A 19,352-nucleotide genomic window follows, 5' to 3' on the forward strand; every position below is an offset into this window, starting at 1 on the left:
TTTTTTGGAACTAGAAGTATTACGGTCACCTTCCTTGAGCCACTGTACACGCGACCGTTGCTTCCACATAATTTTGTCACATTCCAATAAATCATTATAGCGTCTTGCAGCTATCTTTCGATCATTAACACACTCCTCAGTAGCAGTGTTTTCAGACGCAAAAATGTAACGCGAGGCATTTTAGTCTCATAACTGGCTTCCTTCAACCACATCGCCTCAAAATGAAAGGGCCTAGAAGATGAAGGGCGCCGAAAAGAAAAAGAAGGTACATATATCAACCTTACACTCCAAAAGCAGAGGGCTGTGATCCCAAGGGGGTAGAAAATTAAATGTCTCAATCGAACATGCCTCTAACTTCTTGTTGACAAAATATTTATCAACTTTAAGTCTTTAATATCCATCTTCAATTGATTAATAAGATCAATCAAGCTATTGACAATCTAAAAAATAAATGGAATAAGCTGTAAACGAATTGCATCTAATTGCCCTTGATACCTCGTATTGACAAAGCTACTTCCAGAAACTAAATTAATGTTACTTTTAGGAGAATCTGACAACCAAGGGATGGGTGCCTCTAGTCCTGCAGATATATCCACATGATCAAAATGGGTTTGCAATAGGCCATACTAGCTTATCGACATACAACAAAGTGTAATGGTGGAATTGCCGATATATTGTTCCTAAAATACATTGCTGTTGTATATATGTGGGCTAGGCTTTTTGTTTTTTTTTTTTTTTGGTCGAAATGGGCTAGGCTTATTCACACGTATAAACTCATCAAGACAAAGATCAGTATAGTCACCACCATCATTAGACACATCAGAACTATGGCCATCAACTCCAATCCCATCCTATGATCCAAGGGTTATCATGCATACCGGAAGGACGAAAAAAGTTATTCATGATCACCGTAAAGAATTTAGTTCCCACAAATTTATGATAATTAAATCTCTAAATTTTCACTCGGACCACCAAATTTAGGAGTGAACATTAAATCCGAAAAATTCCTTCATCTTTATCAATGAACTCGCCAACATCCTCACGAGGATTATCGGCACAATCACCTGCAAATTCAAACAGTTTTTCTAATCCGAAATCATCAAGATCATTAGGATCAGCATAAGTCTTCTCACTGGTTGTCTCCCCTTGAAGATCCCTTTCTATCGAGGGATTCCTCATTTAAGGGTAAATATAAGTGTTTTTCAAAAATATTTTGTTCGTCTATTTATTTGATCAAAGTTAGATAGCTTAATAGTTTCCGATTTATCTAATTTTTTGCAAAGATGATTTTTGAATAAACACCTAAAAAATAGACGGATTATTGAAATACTATATAGAGTGGATTATTGAAACACCTAAAATTATTTAAGGGACCCCTAAATTGAATGGACCTATAAATATATATATATATAACTTGCTAACTTATATATATATAGAGAGAAATTTTCAAGTAAGGATGTCCTTACTTTAAGAAAAGTAAGAACATCATTTTCAGACCTACAATATATTCAATCATTGGAATCGTTCATATTAATTTTAGAACATCATTCAAAAATCACCCTTACAAAAAAATTAGTCAAATCGAAAATTGTGTAATCAGTTTATTATAGCTAAAATCATTTCAATTTTTTTCGACGGATTGTATTTGTTTACACACTTTAGATGACCAAATAATAACTGATTTGGCTAATTTTTTACAGAGAATGACTCTTAAGGAAGAACCTAAAACATGAACAATTTTGATTATGGAATTGCACTGTCAAGTGCTATCGAGAGAGAATGTTCTTACTTTTCTTAAAGTAAGAGTATCCTTACTTTAACGAGATTGTATATATATATATATATATATAGGGATAGGATCATTGGACAAATAGTTTGATAAATACTTTAACAAATTTTTTTAGCCTTTAGATCTTGGAGTTAAGATCCAATTTACACACTTTAACAAATAGTTTGACAATACTTTAACAACGTCATATATATATATATATATAATTTTTCTCTAGGAAGGATGCGTCCGCATTCTTTTTTTTTTTTTTTTTTTTTTTTGGTCCATTAGATTCTAGGGTTGGACCACTAATAATGTCAATGAGAAGGACCAGGGGCAGACCCAGGATTTAAAATTGGGTAGGCTAAACTTTCAAGCTAGTTTCTCATTATTTCTAGTGAAAACTTTTTGTGAAATTTTGACAGCATCTCATTTGTTTTTACAACATTTCCCAAATTTACACAACCTGTTAATTAAGCACTTCTATTGTTTACTATTAAACAAAACTCGACCGCACTAGTGAATTTCATTAATAAACAACAAATATATACCTAGTTAAGGAGGACATAATGAGCTTTACTCCTCAAATGCATATTCATACCAAGAAAAAACAATAAAAAAACATATAATGTAAATACAAAATAACACGTCCTACTTAAGTAAGCCCCATAATTTCAAGGGTTATAACTTATGCTGCATAATTTTCAATAAACCAATAAGCAAGTGAAATCTCAAATGTTGGATTATGAACCCCAGCAGATATAGACTATAACTTCTACCCCTTTCATTAGTAATTACATATATAGAGTAGCATCCCTAGCTAGTCAACTTGATCATTCCTAACACATCCTTTTATGAAATCTCATCTTAGCTATTAGCCGTACTCTTCAGCAATTACATACGAATAAAAAGAATCCCATTAAGAAATTTTTGGGTTAAATAGAATCACCTAATAAGAACTAAAAAATTGAGGGAGGTGATTGAACACCTTAATATTGCTCCCTATAATCTATACACACCTCTCTTCCTCTCATTACACACCCCCTTTAACTATATTTTGTGAAATGACAAAAATCACCTACCGTTAAATTAACATAAAAGACAAAGAAACTTAAAAAAGCACAAAACAACCAAAAAAATGGACCACCGATTCATGCCTTTGTCGGCCTCCTCCCACCCACCATCGTCTGCGCCCGCAGTCCCTCGCCACCAGCCCATCTCCTCCTTCCTCTCTCTCTCTCTCTCTCTCTCTCTCTCTCTCTCTCTCTCTCTCTCTTTAGAAAGAGAGAGGGAAGCAAAAGAGAGAAAGAGATAGGGAAGAGAAAGAGAGAGATGGAGAAGGAGGAGGTGCGCCGGTGACAGAATCCGGTGACGTCCGACAATAGTGTGTAGGGGTGGGCTGGGTATTTGGGTATTCTTAGACTCTCTTTTTTTGCCAAATAACACTTTTGGTCCTTGTACTTTTATGAAATTTTTACTTTGGTCATGTTCTTTTAATTTTGACAATTTCAGTCCTGTACTTTTGATATAATAGCAATTTAGTCCAAATCATTAATCTCGTTTAAATTGATGATGAAAAATTCAACGTGCATTGCACGTGAATAACATTTTAAAGATCTTACTCCAATTGGATGCCTATATAAGCTCATACTTGCCTACAATCAATAAGAAAAAATAAGAAGTTTCAACGTCAAACTGAATATGTTAAATGGCTAGTAGAGGATTAAATAGGCACCTATGTAGACTCAAAGATTCGAAATGTCACTCATATGCGAAACATGTGCTTCCACGTTGGATTTTCCATCAGCAATTTCAGCGGTGTTAACTATTTGGACTTAATTGTTTTGATATAGAAAATACAGGACCAAAATTGCCAAAAATAAAAGTACATGACCAAAAATAAATATTTCGTAAAAATATACGAACCAAAAGTGTCATTTGGTCTCTCTTTTTTTTCTATGTAGCCATGTAGGTAAGGTTATTTGGAAATTTTTGGTGTTTTTAGTGATCAATTAAAAAAATGAAAAAAGTAGTATAGGGCATACGTAAGAGTAAATCGTGTGTAATGATCTTTAGATAATGTTTTTAAGTAAGTCACCATTTTACCCTTATAATTATATTTTTCACACTCAATTTCTTTTATATTTAGAACACCGATTACCATAAATGAAATATTTCTGTTCTCAAACATCCTACAGCTACAGTTTGCACGAAAATGTTGGTAAATTGAACATTTTAACGTACAAGAATTCTACAGCAGCCAAAATGGCTATGAAGATCCATCAATCTTTATCCCATTAACTTTAACGTAGATGTACTTAAAACGAGTATCATGACTGGTCGAAATAAAAAACCACCAAAACAACGATATTAGCATCAGCTTTCTAATCTGCATCCATTTCTTCCAATGCTGCTCTAGCTGCTGTCTTTGCTTCCTCTAGAAGATTATCTGGAACCTGAAAATGGGAAAAACAAATAAACTTATTAATTTGCATAATGGCAACACAGACTCTCATCATAGAACTACGAACAAACTATAATATATATGGAATAGCGAACACACAAGAAACAGAGGGGCAATCTTGGCCAAAAAAAAAACTGAGGGGCAATGGAGAATCATTGGTTCAGAATCATCAGAACCTTTAAATCAATTTAAATAAAAGAATAAATGTGGGGCTTAAACCGCAGAAATTCAATAAGATATCATACATTGTGGAAAAAGCTTGCAAGAAAAGAAGTATACCAGCAACATGTCAAAACCAACACTTACACAAAGAAGAAACCATCAAGACTCTAACACTACAGCCCTCCATTAAGACATAACGACGGAAAACCGAATCCCAAGGGATGCCCAAAAACGGACTCTTTCCCCTTAACATCAAATATATTCCTATTTCTTTCTATCCATACTACCCAAAGAACAGCCATAAGGGCACACCTCCCCAATACCACACCCCTCTTTCTATCCATACTATCTCCAGATTACATGAGAGAGATTAAAAGGAGAAAGACGAGTTATCCATTAATTGCCTTGAAAATGATTTGCATAAAAAATACTGTAGAAGCGCCTCCAACTTCCAAACTCTCTGATTCCCCATAGACTGGACCAAAGAAAGACAAGATAGCAGCAGAACTAACTTCCCAGTCTCTTGATAATTTATATTTATTTGAATCCCAAAATCCCAACCCAAAGGAAGAGATGACGAATTTCCACACATTGTAGAGATAGGATAATTGTGGAATTGAGACTACATATAGAAATGAAGGAAGAGTATAGAAAGCTGCTTCCCCAACCAACACTCTTCCCCAAACCTTACCTTTTCCCAACCCCAAACCAACAATAAGAAAAAGAAGGAAGGCCTTAAGAAATATCTTTCCAAGGACATCGACCCACTAGTCACAATGTTGGAATTGCAGAAAAGCCTCATTTGCTCGTATTTGCTCTTAATGACAGCATACCAAAGGGATTCCCTCTCTAATGGAAACCTCCACAACCATTTTCCAAGTAAAGCCTCATTTTTCTTCACCAAATTCCTCACCCCTAAGCCACCTTTGTCGTTTGCCTAAGGCCACTATTTCCCATATAACGACATGATCCGTCTTCCCCTCCTCCAGCCCTTCCAACAAAAAATTTCTCATCAACCTCTCTAGTCTCTTAGCCACATTGTTGGGAATTCTGAACAGTGAAATAATATGTGGGTAAAACTACATAATAACAATTGATTTAATGTCAATCAACCCCCACTTGACTAAAGCGCTTTCTTCCAACCGTCTACCCTCCTCTCCACCTCTTCCACCACCGATCCCAAAAGCTAATTGCCTTGGAATTACCTTCAAGTGGCAAGCCCAAATATTTCACTGGTCATCTCCCGATATCATCCCAGAGTTTAGGCCAATTCCTCCACTTTTCCTTTCCAGGGGTTTATCCCCACAATCGAACACTTGGCTCTATTGATCTTCAACCCCTAGTCAGCCCCAAGAAATTCTAAAACCATTAAACAATTCCTTCCTTAAATTATGAACCTTCTTGTACAAACCTTTTTGTTCCAGCAAATAATCCAAAAAAATCGACTCCACATGGTCCTTTTTTCTCTTTTCCCACTTCCTCCACAACCTCATCTGCAATTAAAACTGCATCTAATATCTGTCTTCCTTTTACAAACACCATTGCTACAAATATAATGAAAAGGAGAAGGCTCCACACATAGCTCAATACATTTGTGAGATCCATTATAGAAATGTATAATTCTACATCCTAGATATAGATTCTTGCTCTTGGGCCATTCAACTGATATGTGACATATAGTGATACGTTAATTAAAAAAAAAAAAAAAGCTTTTGGAAATATTTTATCTGAAAAAATTGCAAAAGGATGACATGAGAAACAAATAGGTAACTAGGTTGCCCAAGCTAGTGACCACTGGAGCAGGCCGTATGGAAAATCAATTTGAAATTTGCAAGTTTCTTCAACGCAAAGAAAAATTCAGAAATTTTTTCAACTCTAAAATTCAGATACCTTCTGATGCTGGCGGTTTGATTCATCACAGACCCAGCTCATTTCTAATTCAAAGTCCTTGTCCTTAGCCTCATCGTGTATTCCATAAATGCTGCTTAGCATAATTGAATATTTCAGTTAGTAATTTAGCATCATTAGGAGATTTATAAACACATGAAAGGCTTGTGGTCATCTTCCAGTACAATAACAATTCTGGAAAAGGAGGAAGAAAAAGCATAACATGATAAATTTTATATTAGATCATTTTTTACAAGCAGCACATTATTTCATGATATAAATTTTTCATGGCCAACTCAAAAACTAAATAGCATATGAGATAATCAAGTGTTTGAAACAAAGAAAATATACTAGCTTTAAAAAGAACTACGTGCATAAAGAAACCCAAATTGATAATTTTAACATTTACATGCATTATGCCACTGCTTCTTTGAGGATCTAAGTTGAGGAGTTGTATACCATTTGTTAAATCAAATATTGACTTTAACACATTGTTAGTGAAAGTGAGTGAGATGCATCCAAACCATCTATATCCAATTAACAGTTGATATACAAAGTCCTCAACCTAGGTTCTCATTACATGACCTCCTATTGTATGTGTGTGCGTGTATTGATGAAAAACAGAACTGCTTTTGAACTTAATTAAAAGGTACAAAAAAAACCTTCTTTGCATATCAAACGCCCATATCTGAAATAGTGGTTGAGAAACAGACCCTTATTTAAAGACCTTACAAGAAAATAGTTCTATGCAAATGTGTAAGGTCTATACCTAGATATCATCATTGTAAATTACAATATGAAAGATAACAAAATAATTATAAAGGATGCCACTCACATCTTGGCTACTTCAATAACGCCTTGCCGACAAGTCATTTCTGAAAGCTTCAACTTTTCAATCTCTCTGTCATTACATGATATAAATATACTAATATCGTCATTCAGATTTCTCAGCAGAATAAAAATACAATCAAGATAAACAAAAAAGAATTTCAATTAATGAAGAGTTTAACATTAATGCCCTAGTCAAAATGTTATACCGACACATGCTCAAGCATCCTTGTTGTTAGCATAGGCTGTTTAAAGCCTGGTAGACTGGTTTTTATTTAAATTTTGATTGTCATGATCCAATGCTTATGGTCTGGTAATTAATAATGGTCAGATTAGCTTAATTCAAGGTTGATTTCTAGAGCAGATTTTACGTCTTGGGAGTCCTATATAAGATACTCACATATTCTCTTCATAAGCAATGAAATACATTGATTCTTTTCTCCCTTTCTAAAGTTTCTTTTTCGACCTGATATCATAGTGAGATGCTCCTGAGACCTAAAATCCCTTCCACCTAATTCTACCCTATTTTGACAGCAAAACAGAAAAGGAAAAACAAACAAAACAACATAGCTCTACCGCCACCGTTCATAGGTTCATCTCTTCTACAATCATTACTCAAATTTTGATCTTATGATTATTTGTCTCCATTTAAATTTCTTACTATCTCTTTCCCTTCTGTCACTATTCCACAATCCTATACAGAGGCCCATTCTCACCAATACAGACCACCACCCTACACAGTACACATCCCTTGGATCCAATTGAGACCCTCCACATGGACCACACCCCACCTCACATATGATGAATACTCAAATGACAGTTATCTAATCACAACAAAATACTTCATAAAGTGAGTAATGAAATACTACAGATGATGGTGTGCAGCTTGAAAACTGTAAACTCTCAAGGAATTGAAATTTTCCATCATGAAATGATTGATAATTCAAAGTAGTATCCAGAAGTAAGGACTTCACCATCTAAAGTTATCCATTTGCAATCGGGTTTTCAGAAGATTATATGAGTAAGAGTGAATGCAGGCCTTAAAACATTCGATTTTAATACTTTGACCTAAGAAGTAAGAATTATGGTAGTAAAAAGCTGAGGAATGGTCAAGACAAGAGCCAATCTGATTGGTTTTGCATCACATTTGCAAGTTCTTAAAGGTAAAAATCTAGAGTGCTTAGAGCGTAGAATCCTTGGGCTGGTTGAGATATGACTCAAGTATTTTAATCAAACTTCTTCTGAAAGGGAGTAGGATACAGTGTATCCGTGTTAGACATACTTAGACATTTATGGGTATAGGAAATTCCAAAGAGACTTAGGTAACCAAATATTTTCTTTAATGTTTTGTTGGTTCATGTATCCTTATTTAATGGACGTGTCTCTAGAGTTATATATGTGTCAGCATAAATAAATGGTGATTTGTAAGAGGGAAGAGATTGAAGTTTAATCAGAAAAATAAAACGTCTGTGTATGTATATGTATGTGTGTGCCTATTTTCTCTGCATGAAATGGTGCTTAAATCATGCATTTCGCTTAAACATGTTGAGATTAGCAACATGAGTGATACATTCACCCCTGGTTGAGTGAGTTACAGGTTAAACATTCTGTTGATATGACCCTTTACACCAATTTCATCCATCCCTTCAACCCACCCTACATCAACAAGACTAGTGGGCCACACAGAGGTTATTCCACAAAATCTCAAACTTACAAAATACCCCTGGTCCTTGAAACTAGAGAAAACACATGTAAACCCAACCACCAGCTTACCAATGTTCAGAAACATAAAAAGAAGACTCAATAGCAATTAAGATAGGGTTGGAAGGATGCTAATCAGGCTCTAAACTAAAAAGCATAAAGCCACAAATAAATAATTGGGTGATTTTTAGTCTTGCTAGAGGTTATTCCAAAAAAATAATCAGGAAATTACCAAAAAAAACCCTGGTCCATAAAACTTGAGGAAAATCATATAAACCCAACTCCCAGCTTACTAATGTTCAGTAACATAAATACAAGACTCAATAGTAATTAAGATAGGCTTGGAAGGATGCCAATCCGGCTCTAAACTAAAATAAACCATAAAGCCACAAATAAACAATTTGGTGATCTTTAGTCTTATTTTTCCTTGAAATTATCGTGGCCTGCATCATCTACACTACCTATGCCCAAAAAAATCACAGATATACTCTTATTCATATAAATCTCAGAAACTTCTAACCTCAGATTAAAACACACTTAAAATCATAATATAATTTCATAATTATTAGATAATTCAAAGGGTCCCAAAATTTTATATGACCTGCACCCTTTATTCTGCAAATTTGCATCACTATTGACAAACCCATTAGTGCACACTCAAAAAATCTGTCCAGCCATCAATTCATAGGATAGACAGGAATTTTTGTTGACAGTTTTGGGTTGACTTGCCTGATGGCTGTATTTGGTACGCAAGTTTTCATAGAGAGTAACATAGACCAAATTGTAAATTTGAATGCTTGGGCCCACAATAATAAAATCAAGACAATATTTCCCACAAAAAAAATTGTTATGATGCTGCAGTTTCTTGTCAGAAAATTCAGAAAACAAACAAAACTCAACTTACGTTTTAGCAGCCTGCCTTCCCTTTCCGATTGCAGCACCAAAATACCTCTGCAAGGAATGCAGAAACCCAGATTCATACAAAAAACAACCAAGAAAATTACAATGCTAGATGAAAAGGTCAAGAATAAAAACTTTTTTAAAATCAGTAACAAGATACAAAATAAACTTACATAAGAAACACCGGAAGGTTCAACCATGTACAATTGTGGCCCATCTCTGTCATAACCTCCAAGGATTATCCCACAACCAAAAGGTCTGCATACCAATTCAGAACCACAGACAATAAGAGGAGGTAAAAAGAACTTTAAAATGACAACAATGAAGTGTGAATTATCATCAAACCTGAGCCACCAATATAGTGTACACAAATGCACATAACTAGCAACACGTTCAGCAAGTTCCTTAACAGGAATCGGTTCACCATAAACACTGCAGAAAGGGTCATAAAAAATTAGATAAACATGTAGGTATAAATAAATAAAAGATATCAGGCTATTTGGATTTCAGGTGGATAAGTGGATTCCTTAGGTCAATTTTAGGGGCCCATCCTATGTATATTGAAGGGCCAATCATCAAATAGAAATTGGTAACCATTCTAAGAATGAGGAAGAGAAAAAAAAGAGTAAAGGAGAACAATTGATACAATTATCCATGCATACTATTATCACAGGATCTTTGCAAAACTTGTTCCCCAACCAGATTGTCTAGAAAATTCACAAGTTTACTAACGAACCAACCTCTCCATTCCATTATTATTAGGCATCAAACAACACTAAACAAGTCCTGAAAACACAAGTGAAGAGACCAACAAAACGTTTTCATTGTTTAAAAGGTGCTACCACTTTTAAACTATTACTATATGTCCCAACGGACATTATATTAATTTCAAATATAGTATGGTATACGGTTCAGGATGAGATCATAACAAACCCCTAACAAGTGAAACAAGAAATTCTGAAATACTGTGCTATCATTAAAAAAAACAAAGGAAAAGAACATCATGATTTATAACTAATAAGTACATGTTCAGCCAGTAGACAATCCAGACCCATATTATGTTCCAGCCCCATGCTACTGTGCTTTCATAAAAATAAAAAACATTAAAAAAAAAAGGACACATGTTTTAATAAATACATGTTTTGCCAGTAGACAATCCAGACCCATGTTCTGTCAAGTCAGTCAACACAGGTCTTCAAGGGTAGCAACTGGTTGAGGCAGCATAGTGTCTACACATTTTTCTGTATGTTCGTGTGTTAAACGTGTGCGTGTGCGTGTGTGTATGCATGTATGTGTGTGTGTGACATGCACACTCATGAGTGTTCATGAGGGCACGTGTGTAATCACGTAAACACAAAAGTCTAATCCAAACAAGAAATTGGAGTCTTCTATTGACTCAATCAACTAAATGATATGCTAAAGTAATGATTTACTAAGCAAGACAATAATGAAATATACTCATAGTAATTGGCTAGACCAATCACATAGTAATATTTGAACCAATCATATAGTAGTATTCAAATACAGTTTTCCAACTAAACAAACCTGTCCACTCAAATTATACTAGTGTGACAAATTGATGAAGAGAAGGAAGGGGAAAAGGGGAGATTAGACTTATGCAAAGACAACTGGGAGAGAGAGAGAGAGAGAGCTGTAACCACGTTTGTATGTTCCAAATAAAAAAACCTTTTTTCCTTTTCCTGTTTCTTTTATAGGAAAAATACAAAAGAAAAAAAAAAAAAAAAAAAAAAAAAAGCAAACCTTTCATAGTTGGTCGCTTCAGACTTGGTCCTGGCAACAATTTGCCTGCCATCTGCTGCTAATCCTGCCACTGCCTGTAATTGGATAACATTAGAAAATTCATTAAAAACTAAATGTGAAAATAAGATCTTTGAGGCTAAGATTGATAGGATTATTGAACCACCAAATTTATCAGACATATCTCATGAGATATCATAAAAACTAGAGTTGCAACAAATTATATGAAAGATTTTGCAGCTTCATCTTTTATTTGTGAATATCAAACATTCTATGAATATCTCAATGTATTCTCCATGAACTAAGGAGCTAAAAGCTGTATCAAATTACAGTGAGCAATTGATCATCAATTTGTGAACAGTCGACCGACTTTATGAGCCCCAAGATTGTTATAACTTTAAGGGTTACATACAAAAATGGTCCATGAACTTTACAGTGAATCTCAATTTGGTCCACTAACTATAAAAAGTGTCAATTTGATCCATAAACTTTTCAAGTTGTACCAAAGCAGTACAAACGTTAACTTCTATCAAAAAATTTATTGAAAACTGGTCATGTGCACAGCAAGTGACCACATTTTCAAAGTCATTTTAGTCCATTCATCACATTTTCATGTGACCAATTCCGTTAATTTTCAGATAGAAAGTAACATTTGTACTGGTTTGATACAACTTAGAAAGTTTGTGGACCAAATTGACACTTTTTATAGTTAATGGACCAAATTGAGATTCACTGTAAAGTTCGTGGACCATTTTTGTATTTAATCCTAACTTTAAAATAAAGTTCATCTTATTGAAGCAGAAAGAGAAACACTCCTTTTCTTTTCAAAAAAGACCCAGAGGCCACAACAACACAACTTCCAGATATGAGATAAGCCAACCGCAAAATTGAACTCCAGCTTCCCATAATAATGCTATAGTGTGATTTGGTTAAAATTTAAAACTTAAGTAATACTGTTGATGCCTATATTAGGACAAATTTGATATTTTTCTTATACATTCTGCTTTCTCATCAAATTCCTCTTCTCCTACACCACACACCTTCCTCCTTTTCCTTAATAACTCGTCATTATTTCATTTTTTTATGAGAAATACCAATTTTCCCATTACAAGTGATCATGGTGCCCATTACCGATCTAAAACAATGACCACAACATAATGTTGGCAGCCTTAATTAACAACAAATGAAATAATAATTAATAGATAAGTGAAAATCCTTTAAAAAGTGAACCGTTATTAAGCTTCTTAGCAGTTGGTAAGACTAGGTACAGTCCTTCTTTCACTTATTTTATATTTAAATCCTAATGACCCATTATTAAGCTTCCTTTTAGAGTTACATATAGCAGCTTAGTCATGCAAGATTTCGGAGTAAATCATCTAAGAAAATGGTTAAAAAATAATAATTACCATGCCGGAGTGGCGATGAACAGAATGAATTCTTCTATTGGAACCGGGCAGCATCATCTTCGATGCTATAAGCTTTTCCACACCCTGCAATTCAAAATCAAAAGTACCCATGTTTGAATATCCGACAGGGTGAGACCAAGAATACCCAAAAATAAGTAAAAAAAAAAAAAAATTATTAAAAGAGGAAAAGGAAAAAACTTTACCATAACAACGCCGTCCTTGCATTTGATCCCAATAACAGTCCTGAAAAAAAATTTCACTTTACTATTACAAAACCGCTCAAGTCCCAAATCAGAAGCAAAAAAATCCTAGGGATTGAAAATTTGGGCAGCGATTGCATTTTGTGAAGAACCAAAATAGGGTTAAGAGAAAAGGTACCCAGAGTTGTCAACGGCTTTGGCGGCGTACTCGATCTGGAAGACGCGGCCATCGGGCGAAAATGTGGTGACTGAGAGATCGTAACCGGTTCCTATGCTGCTCATCTTCTTCTCTTTCTCTTTCTCTTTGGGGGTTGGGTTTGGGGTTCTCTCTTCTGCTGCTGCTGAGTGACCCGACTGAGACAGCTACAAATAGGGAGAGACGCTGGCTTTCTTTTCAAGAAATAAATAGACCAACACGCAAATAGGCAAAATGGCAAAATGACTTTTGGTTTTATTTGGGCCCGGATCTCTCTTGAATTACATCAATTGGCAAACTTTTAAGGCTCAATTACAAAATACTCCTTGGGGTTATTTCAAATTAGTCTGACAACAACTAAATCTTTCATATTAGCACCTGCCGGCTGCCGCTTACTGCTTACATGGACTCCATCTAGTTCAGAAACCTGACCCGCTCGGCCACCTCCTCATGCAAGGTTGGCGTCTTCTTGCACGTCTTCGACCAATGATCATCCATCTAGCCTCCATTGCAAATCCTATACGATGGCTCAAATCCGAAAACATCTAAACCCTTTCCAAATATTTTTCTTGATTTTTTTGCGAACTCTTAATGTTTTTCAATGATAATATCAGTACAAATCAACTCTTCTCCTCATGGGCTTCAAACCTAGGGGTGGTAGAGGTTCGGTAACCGAACCGAAATGACTCAACCGATCACCGACTAACCATCGGCGATATGGCCAGCTTTGCCACCGACAAGGTCAGTATCAGTTCAACTCAATCGGATGCGGTGGCTAGGACTTCACCCTCTTCTCTCTGCAACTCCAACTCCAGCATGACATCAGCCGCAGCACCTTCAGTCACAGTCACCGGCCTGCTGCAACTCCAACTCTGCATGGCGCCGATCCGACCACTCAGACTCACCACTGTTGCACCCACTCCATGGAGCTTCATTGCTGCCAAGCCCGAGCTCATCGTAAGAAAAAGAAGAAGAAAAAGAAGCAACAGCAGGAGAAGAAGACAAAAGGGTCGGTCAGTATCGGTTGGCTGACGGTTCGGGATTTCCTAACCGCCACCGACAAGGGTCGGTGACGCTAATTGGTTCGATGTTTCGCCACCTCGGTTGTTTGCGATTTGTTTTATTTGTCCGAAGATTTCTCCAGCCCTATTCAAAAACATATTTTATTTTGGCTTAATTATGTTTTTACCACCCAAAGTTTGAGTTGATTTTCACTTTACCATGCAGATGTTTATTTGTCTCATTTTATCACCTACAACTATTCTCATGTCTCACTTTACCTTTTTTTGTCAATTTCGTCATCCAAACTGTTAAAACGTTGACATGGCAGGGGCATTCTTGTCATTTCATCCACTTGGACAAATAAATAAATAAAAATTTTAATGTTTAAAAGATTGGTAATGTGTCAACTACATGGCCATTGTGGCGGTAAGTTGCCATGTGAAAAAAAAAATTAATAAAAAATATAATATTCTAAAGCTAAAAAAAAAAAAAAACTCATCTCCTCCCTCCCTCCCTTTCCCCACCCCTTACCACCACCGCCATCTCTTCCCTCCCCTTCCCCCACCCCCATGTCGTCGGCGACTTCCTCCAAAATTATCAAAGTTTTCACAAGCCAGATCTTGATCTAAAAAGATGCACAATATAGTGGAAATATTCCAAAATATATGCAATGGATTAAGATATGATTGGCAACTTCCCCCAAAATTATCGAAGTTTTCACAAACCAGATCTTGATCTAAAAAAATGCACAATATAGTGGAAAATATTCCAAAATATATGCAATGGATTAAGATATGAGCATGACCACAAGAAAAAAGATTAAGAAATGTGAGTCAAAATATATAAGAACCTAAGCCAAAAGCAAAGATATGCACAAATTCACATAAAAACCAACACCACCAAATCATGTAAATTATACAACTCCAATTCACATAAGTTCAAGATCACGCAAAACCCATTAGATCTGAGACAATGCATCAAACCCAACAACCCAAAAGATCCAATACAACACAAGACACATGTCTACCGGCAGCAAGAAAAAGAGGCAAAAAAAAAAGATAGGGAAAGAGAGAGGAGAGAGGAGAGAGGAAGTGAGAGAAAGAGAGGGAGAAAGGTCACCGGCAGTGAGAGGCGATGCCAGCATGTTGAAGATAGTCGGAACCAAAACCCATTAGATTGTTGGGAATCTAAGATCTAATGGGTTTTGCATCATTGTCTTCAAACGTTAAGGCAAAATTGAGAAAAATAAGGAAAATTTGGAAGTTACAGAATTTTTTTTAGAATACAATGAACAGTACCCGCCAGCACCCCCACTCGCACCACCGGCGCGTGGTGGCCCGTGCAATGGCGTACGACGGCTCCGGTTGCAAAGGAAAGGTCCTTCAGCATTATGCTTTCGATTCCGAGTCCGATGGTGGCCTCCGTGTTGCGAGCCGAGACCTCTAACTTAGCGTTTGCACGACACACACTAGGATTGGAGAGTGAGCGACTTTTGTTCTTTATTTAATTGTGGGTTTTTGTTATTTTCTTGCACGGGTTTAGGCTTGGAGAATGATCGGAAGGTACGGGACAACCTCTAGCGGCGAGTTAAGCACAAGTTCGAGGTAGGGGGATCTGGAAACCTTTGATTGCAAACTTGATCATATTGAATCTTTGTTGAAGAATATTATGTGTGCTAATACATAAATTATATGAATTATCTGAATGACTTGAGCATGGTATTTATTAGTTAATTATATATATTAAATAGTAATGCATTACCTGAATGTGCATATATTTGAATGTGAAGCATAATTCATTGAGAATTGAGGTTATGGTGGTGAGAAGATATTGTGAGTTAAATTTATATTTCGTAGTGTGGGCGGGGAGAAGCTCCTTCAGCAGAAACTGATAAAACAATCTAAACCCTAAGGCGCATTGGAACCTTTGGTTGCGATCGAAGTTACAATATCTTGCATTTCAATTGCGATTGAAGTGAAGATATATTGCAATTTACTTTTCAAGGAATTAATAAAGAAGTGTAGCATAATATTCATGCATCAGTAATATTACTATATATATTTATATATATTATCTGTTATATGTTGTGTATTTTCACTGAGTTTCAGTTTAATCAATTTTGCTTGAAAATGGTCGGATGTCTCTACTGAGTCATTGGTTAGAGCTCACCCCCTCATAAACTTTGCAGGTATTGTAACGAGAGATAGTGCGAAGTCGACTTGGAGTAATTAAGGTAATTAGGCGTGAACCAAGTCGGAGTTGGTTTTGATTTTGAAACTAAGAAGGATTTAATAATGTACAAAAATACGATTTATTTTCTAAATTAAGCTTGAATCCAGTCGTAGCACAAGAATAGTACAAAGTTTATCTCTATTTATTTATTATTTATTTTTTATCACATTTTGGTTATAGAAGTTAATTCTATAATTAGATTGTGATTCACACTTTAATCCGAGATTAATTCTTAATTCTGGATTGGGGTGTGACATATCTCGTTGCCAAGGAGGCATAGATTTAATGTTTTTTTTTTTTTACGATTATGATTTTATTTGAAGAATAATAGGATAACTTAGTAGTAATTAGCTTGACTGAAGGGTCTCATAAAGTATGTTAAAAATTTATGTAGAAGAAGTCGAAATTTATGCGGAAATTATTGAAATTATTAATAATCATGCTATATGCTTTTAAAAAGGATGCCTCAATGTGCTTGCAATGAAAAGGATAGTTTGGATACTTTGGGTAAGTCTAATTCAATAATTTTGTTATATAGGCAATACTATTTATCAAGTGGCTTATACTATAGCAAATGTGGGCAATGGTCAGTATTTATATAAAAAATTAGCAAAAGAGGTGCTATTACCCTAAAAGTTTTAAATTTTGAGATGAGAATGACTTCTTTGTTTAATTATCTTTTTTCTTACTCTCTGTATTTTCATTGAGTGGATTCCTTGTCCACTGATGTGTATTTTGGGTTAATGGGCACCTTGTCCTCTGTTATGGTATACTTTCATTTTTATTAAATGAAAGTATGTTTCCTATATAAAAAATGTACATGAGCACAGAGCACTCCTTGCTTGTGCGACAGGCTAGGATGGACTTCCCCCATTTCTTTCTGTAATATTTAGTGATTTGTTTCTCTAATATTTTTGGGGCCTTCATTTTTTTTTTCCAGGCTACCTGTGACTATGCATCCAGTGTGGCACTTTTTGTTGACTTTTTCTGATAAACTTGAGAACAATATAGGCAATCCTGCTAATAGGATTGGTTCATGTGGCAGATTTTTATATTTTCTTTTCTTTTTTAATTTATCAAAAAAAATAAAATAAAAGGTGTTGTTATTTTCTTTTATCATCTTTTCACATTTCCAATTCTACTAATACTTAATTTGAGAAACATCTTTGAATATCGTTTATTTTTTAAACAAAAAATTCTGAGTGAATGTTTATAAAAAAAAAATTTAAGCAGTAGAATACAAGAACCGCATTGTAGTTAATTTTTATTTCCTTTTATGTAAAGGAGTTTTTTTTTTTCTTTTCTTTTTAAACCCATTTGTACCGGATATGTTTAACAGATTGGTTTCTACTTGAACTAATGAGCAGCTGGAAATGCCAGGATTCATTACTGGTAATTTATCCCTCATGTTTTTCTTTTTTCTCTCCCCTTATTGTGAAATATTGTCTTTATCAATTCTTATGAAAATTCTTGTGCATTGGCTACCCAAGCTTATCAGTAATAGTCAGAAATAAATACTACATAGAACTCTCTCTCTCTCTCTTTCTTAATTACATACTGGTACAATCTTCACAGACCATGAATTTTCGGTATATACAGAAGAAATAATTACTCTATATTACACTTTACTTATTGTTTGTAACATGTAATACACATATTTAAAATATTTAACAATCAAGTCACTTTGAGAGTGGATTGGTTACCCATTTTTTGGTACCCAAGCAATCCACTGGTAGCTAATTTTTTAATTTTTTCAAAACTCTCTTAAACTCTCTAATGTATCTCTCTCTCTCTCTCTCTCTCTCTCTCTCTCTCTCTCTCTCTCTCTCATTTCTAAAATTTATCTTCTCTTTCTCTCTCCCCAAGCACTCTCTATGTGTTCTCTCTTGCTCTCCCTTGCTGCAACTTTCCTCAACGGCGTGTGTGTGCATCCGGCCATGGATGGCGACAAGAGAACCACCCTTGAGTTCCTCTATCTTCCCTCTTCATTCCTGTGAGCTCGGAACACCCAACAATTCCCAGACCCGATCGGAGCCCCGATGTTGACTCTGATCTCGGCCTTGTCGCAACGTTGCCGAAAAACAAGCCAAGTTCTTCACTATAACAGCGCCTAGAAAGTTATTGGGAAAACCAACTCCACCCTCATGCCTTCTTTATCAGTAGTAGGTTCTTGATTTTTTTTGTTTAATTCAGTTTCTGAAACTGCAGTTTTCTACAGTTTCTGGAACTGTAAGTGAACTGAAACTGTATAAACTGCAGTTTCTAAAACTCCAAGTGAACTAAAACTGCAGAAACTATAATTTCTGGAATTGCAAATGAACTGAAACTGTAGTTTATTGAAGTTGCAGACTTGCAGTTGCAGTTACTAACTGCAAGTGAAACTGCAGTTTATTAGAGTTGCAGACTTGCAGACTTGCAGTTTCAGTTTCCGTTTTTTGGTGATGCGTTGATGCTGTTATTTTGGAAGGTATCTGCATGCTATGTTTTTGTTATGTCTTTTTTTTTATGGTATTTTGGGATCTAATGGTGGTGGTGTAGTGTCCGTATGGTATTTTAGGATCTAGTGGTAGTGTGGTGTCCGCAAATGAAGAATGAGTTTGTGATAATTGGTCCGCAAAGGAAAAATGGAGCTTTAGGTGATTTTGGTTAATAAAATTATATGTCAATACCTGTATATTAACGGACTCTATATAGAAAGAATAGAAAAACTGAATTTGCATTTTCAAAAGTAAAATCTATGATTTCTATATTTAGCAGTAACAAGCTGGTCTTGCTCCAACCAGGATGTTGGATATGTTTGCTTCCTGATTTGGATGTCCAGTCCAAGAGAGTCTTATCTGATTCGCTA

General features: G+C 35.4%; 1 protein-coding gene across 1 annotated transcript; it reads right to left on the reverse strand.

Moving 5' to 3' along the window:
• Positions 1–3,901: 3,901 nt before the first annotated feature.
• Positions 3,902–13,454, reverse strand: PAG1 (20S proteasome alpha subunit G1). The gene is made up of 10 exons (XM_086235254.1): positions 13,253–13,454; positions 13,078–13,117; positions 12,875–12,958; positions 11,472–11,545; positions 10,056–10,142; positions 9,884–9,968; positions 9,715–9,761; positions 7,117–7,182; positions 6,285–6,375; positions 3,902–4,224 (listed from the first exon to the last, which is right to left on the reverse strand). The coding sequence occupies exons 1-10, from the start codon at positions 13,354–13,356 to the stop codon at positions 4,153–4,155; spliced, it is 750 nt and encodes a 249-aa protein (XP_086091380.1). The 5' UTR covers positions 13,357–13,454; the 3' UTR covers positions 3,902–4,152.
• Positions 13,455–19,352: the final 5,898 nt, after the last annotated feature.

Source organism: Dryas octopetala, chromosome 3, assembly GCF_963921425.1.
Source record: "Dryas octopetala chromosome 3, drDryOcto1.1, whole genome shotgun sequence".
Lineage (NCBI taxonomy): Eukaryota > Viridiplantae > Streptophyta > Magnoliopsida > Rosales > Rosaceae > Dryas > Dryas octopetala.

Coding starts and splice junctions, on each gene's coding strand:
- PAG1 (XM_086235254.1), bottom strand. CDS start 13,356: ATGAGCAGCATAGGAACCGGTTACGATCTCTCAGTCACCACATTTTCG. Junction 13,118..13,252: donor AAAGCCGTTGACAACTCTGG/GTACCTTTTCTC, acceptor ATTTTTTTTCAG/GACTGTTATTGGGATCAAAT. Junction 9,762..9,883: donor AACCTTCCGGTGTTTCTTAT/GTAAGTTTATTT, acceptor CATTCCTTGCAG/AGGTATTTTGGTGCTGCAAT.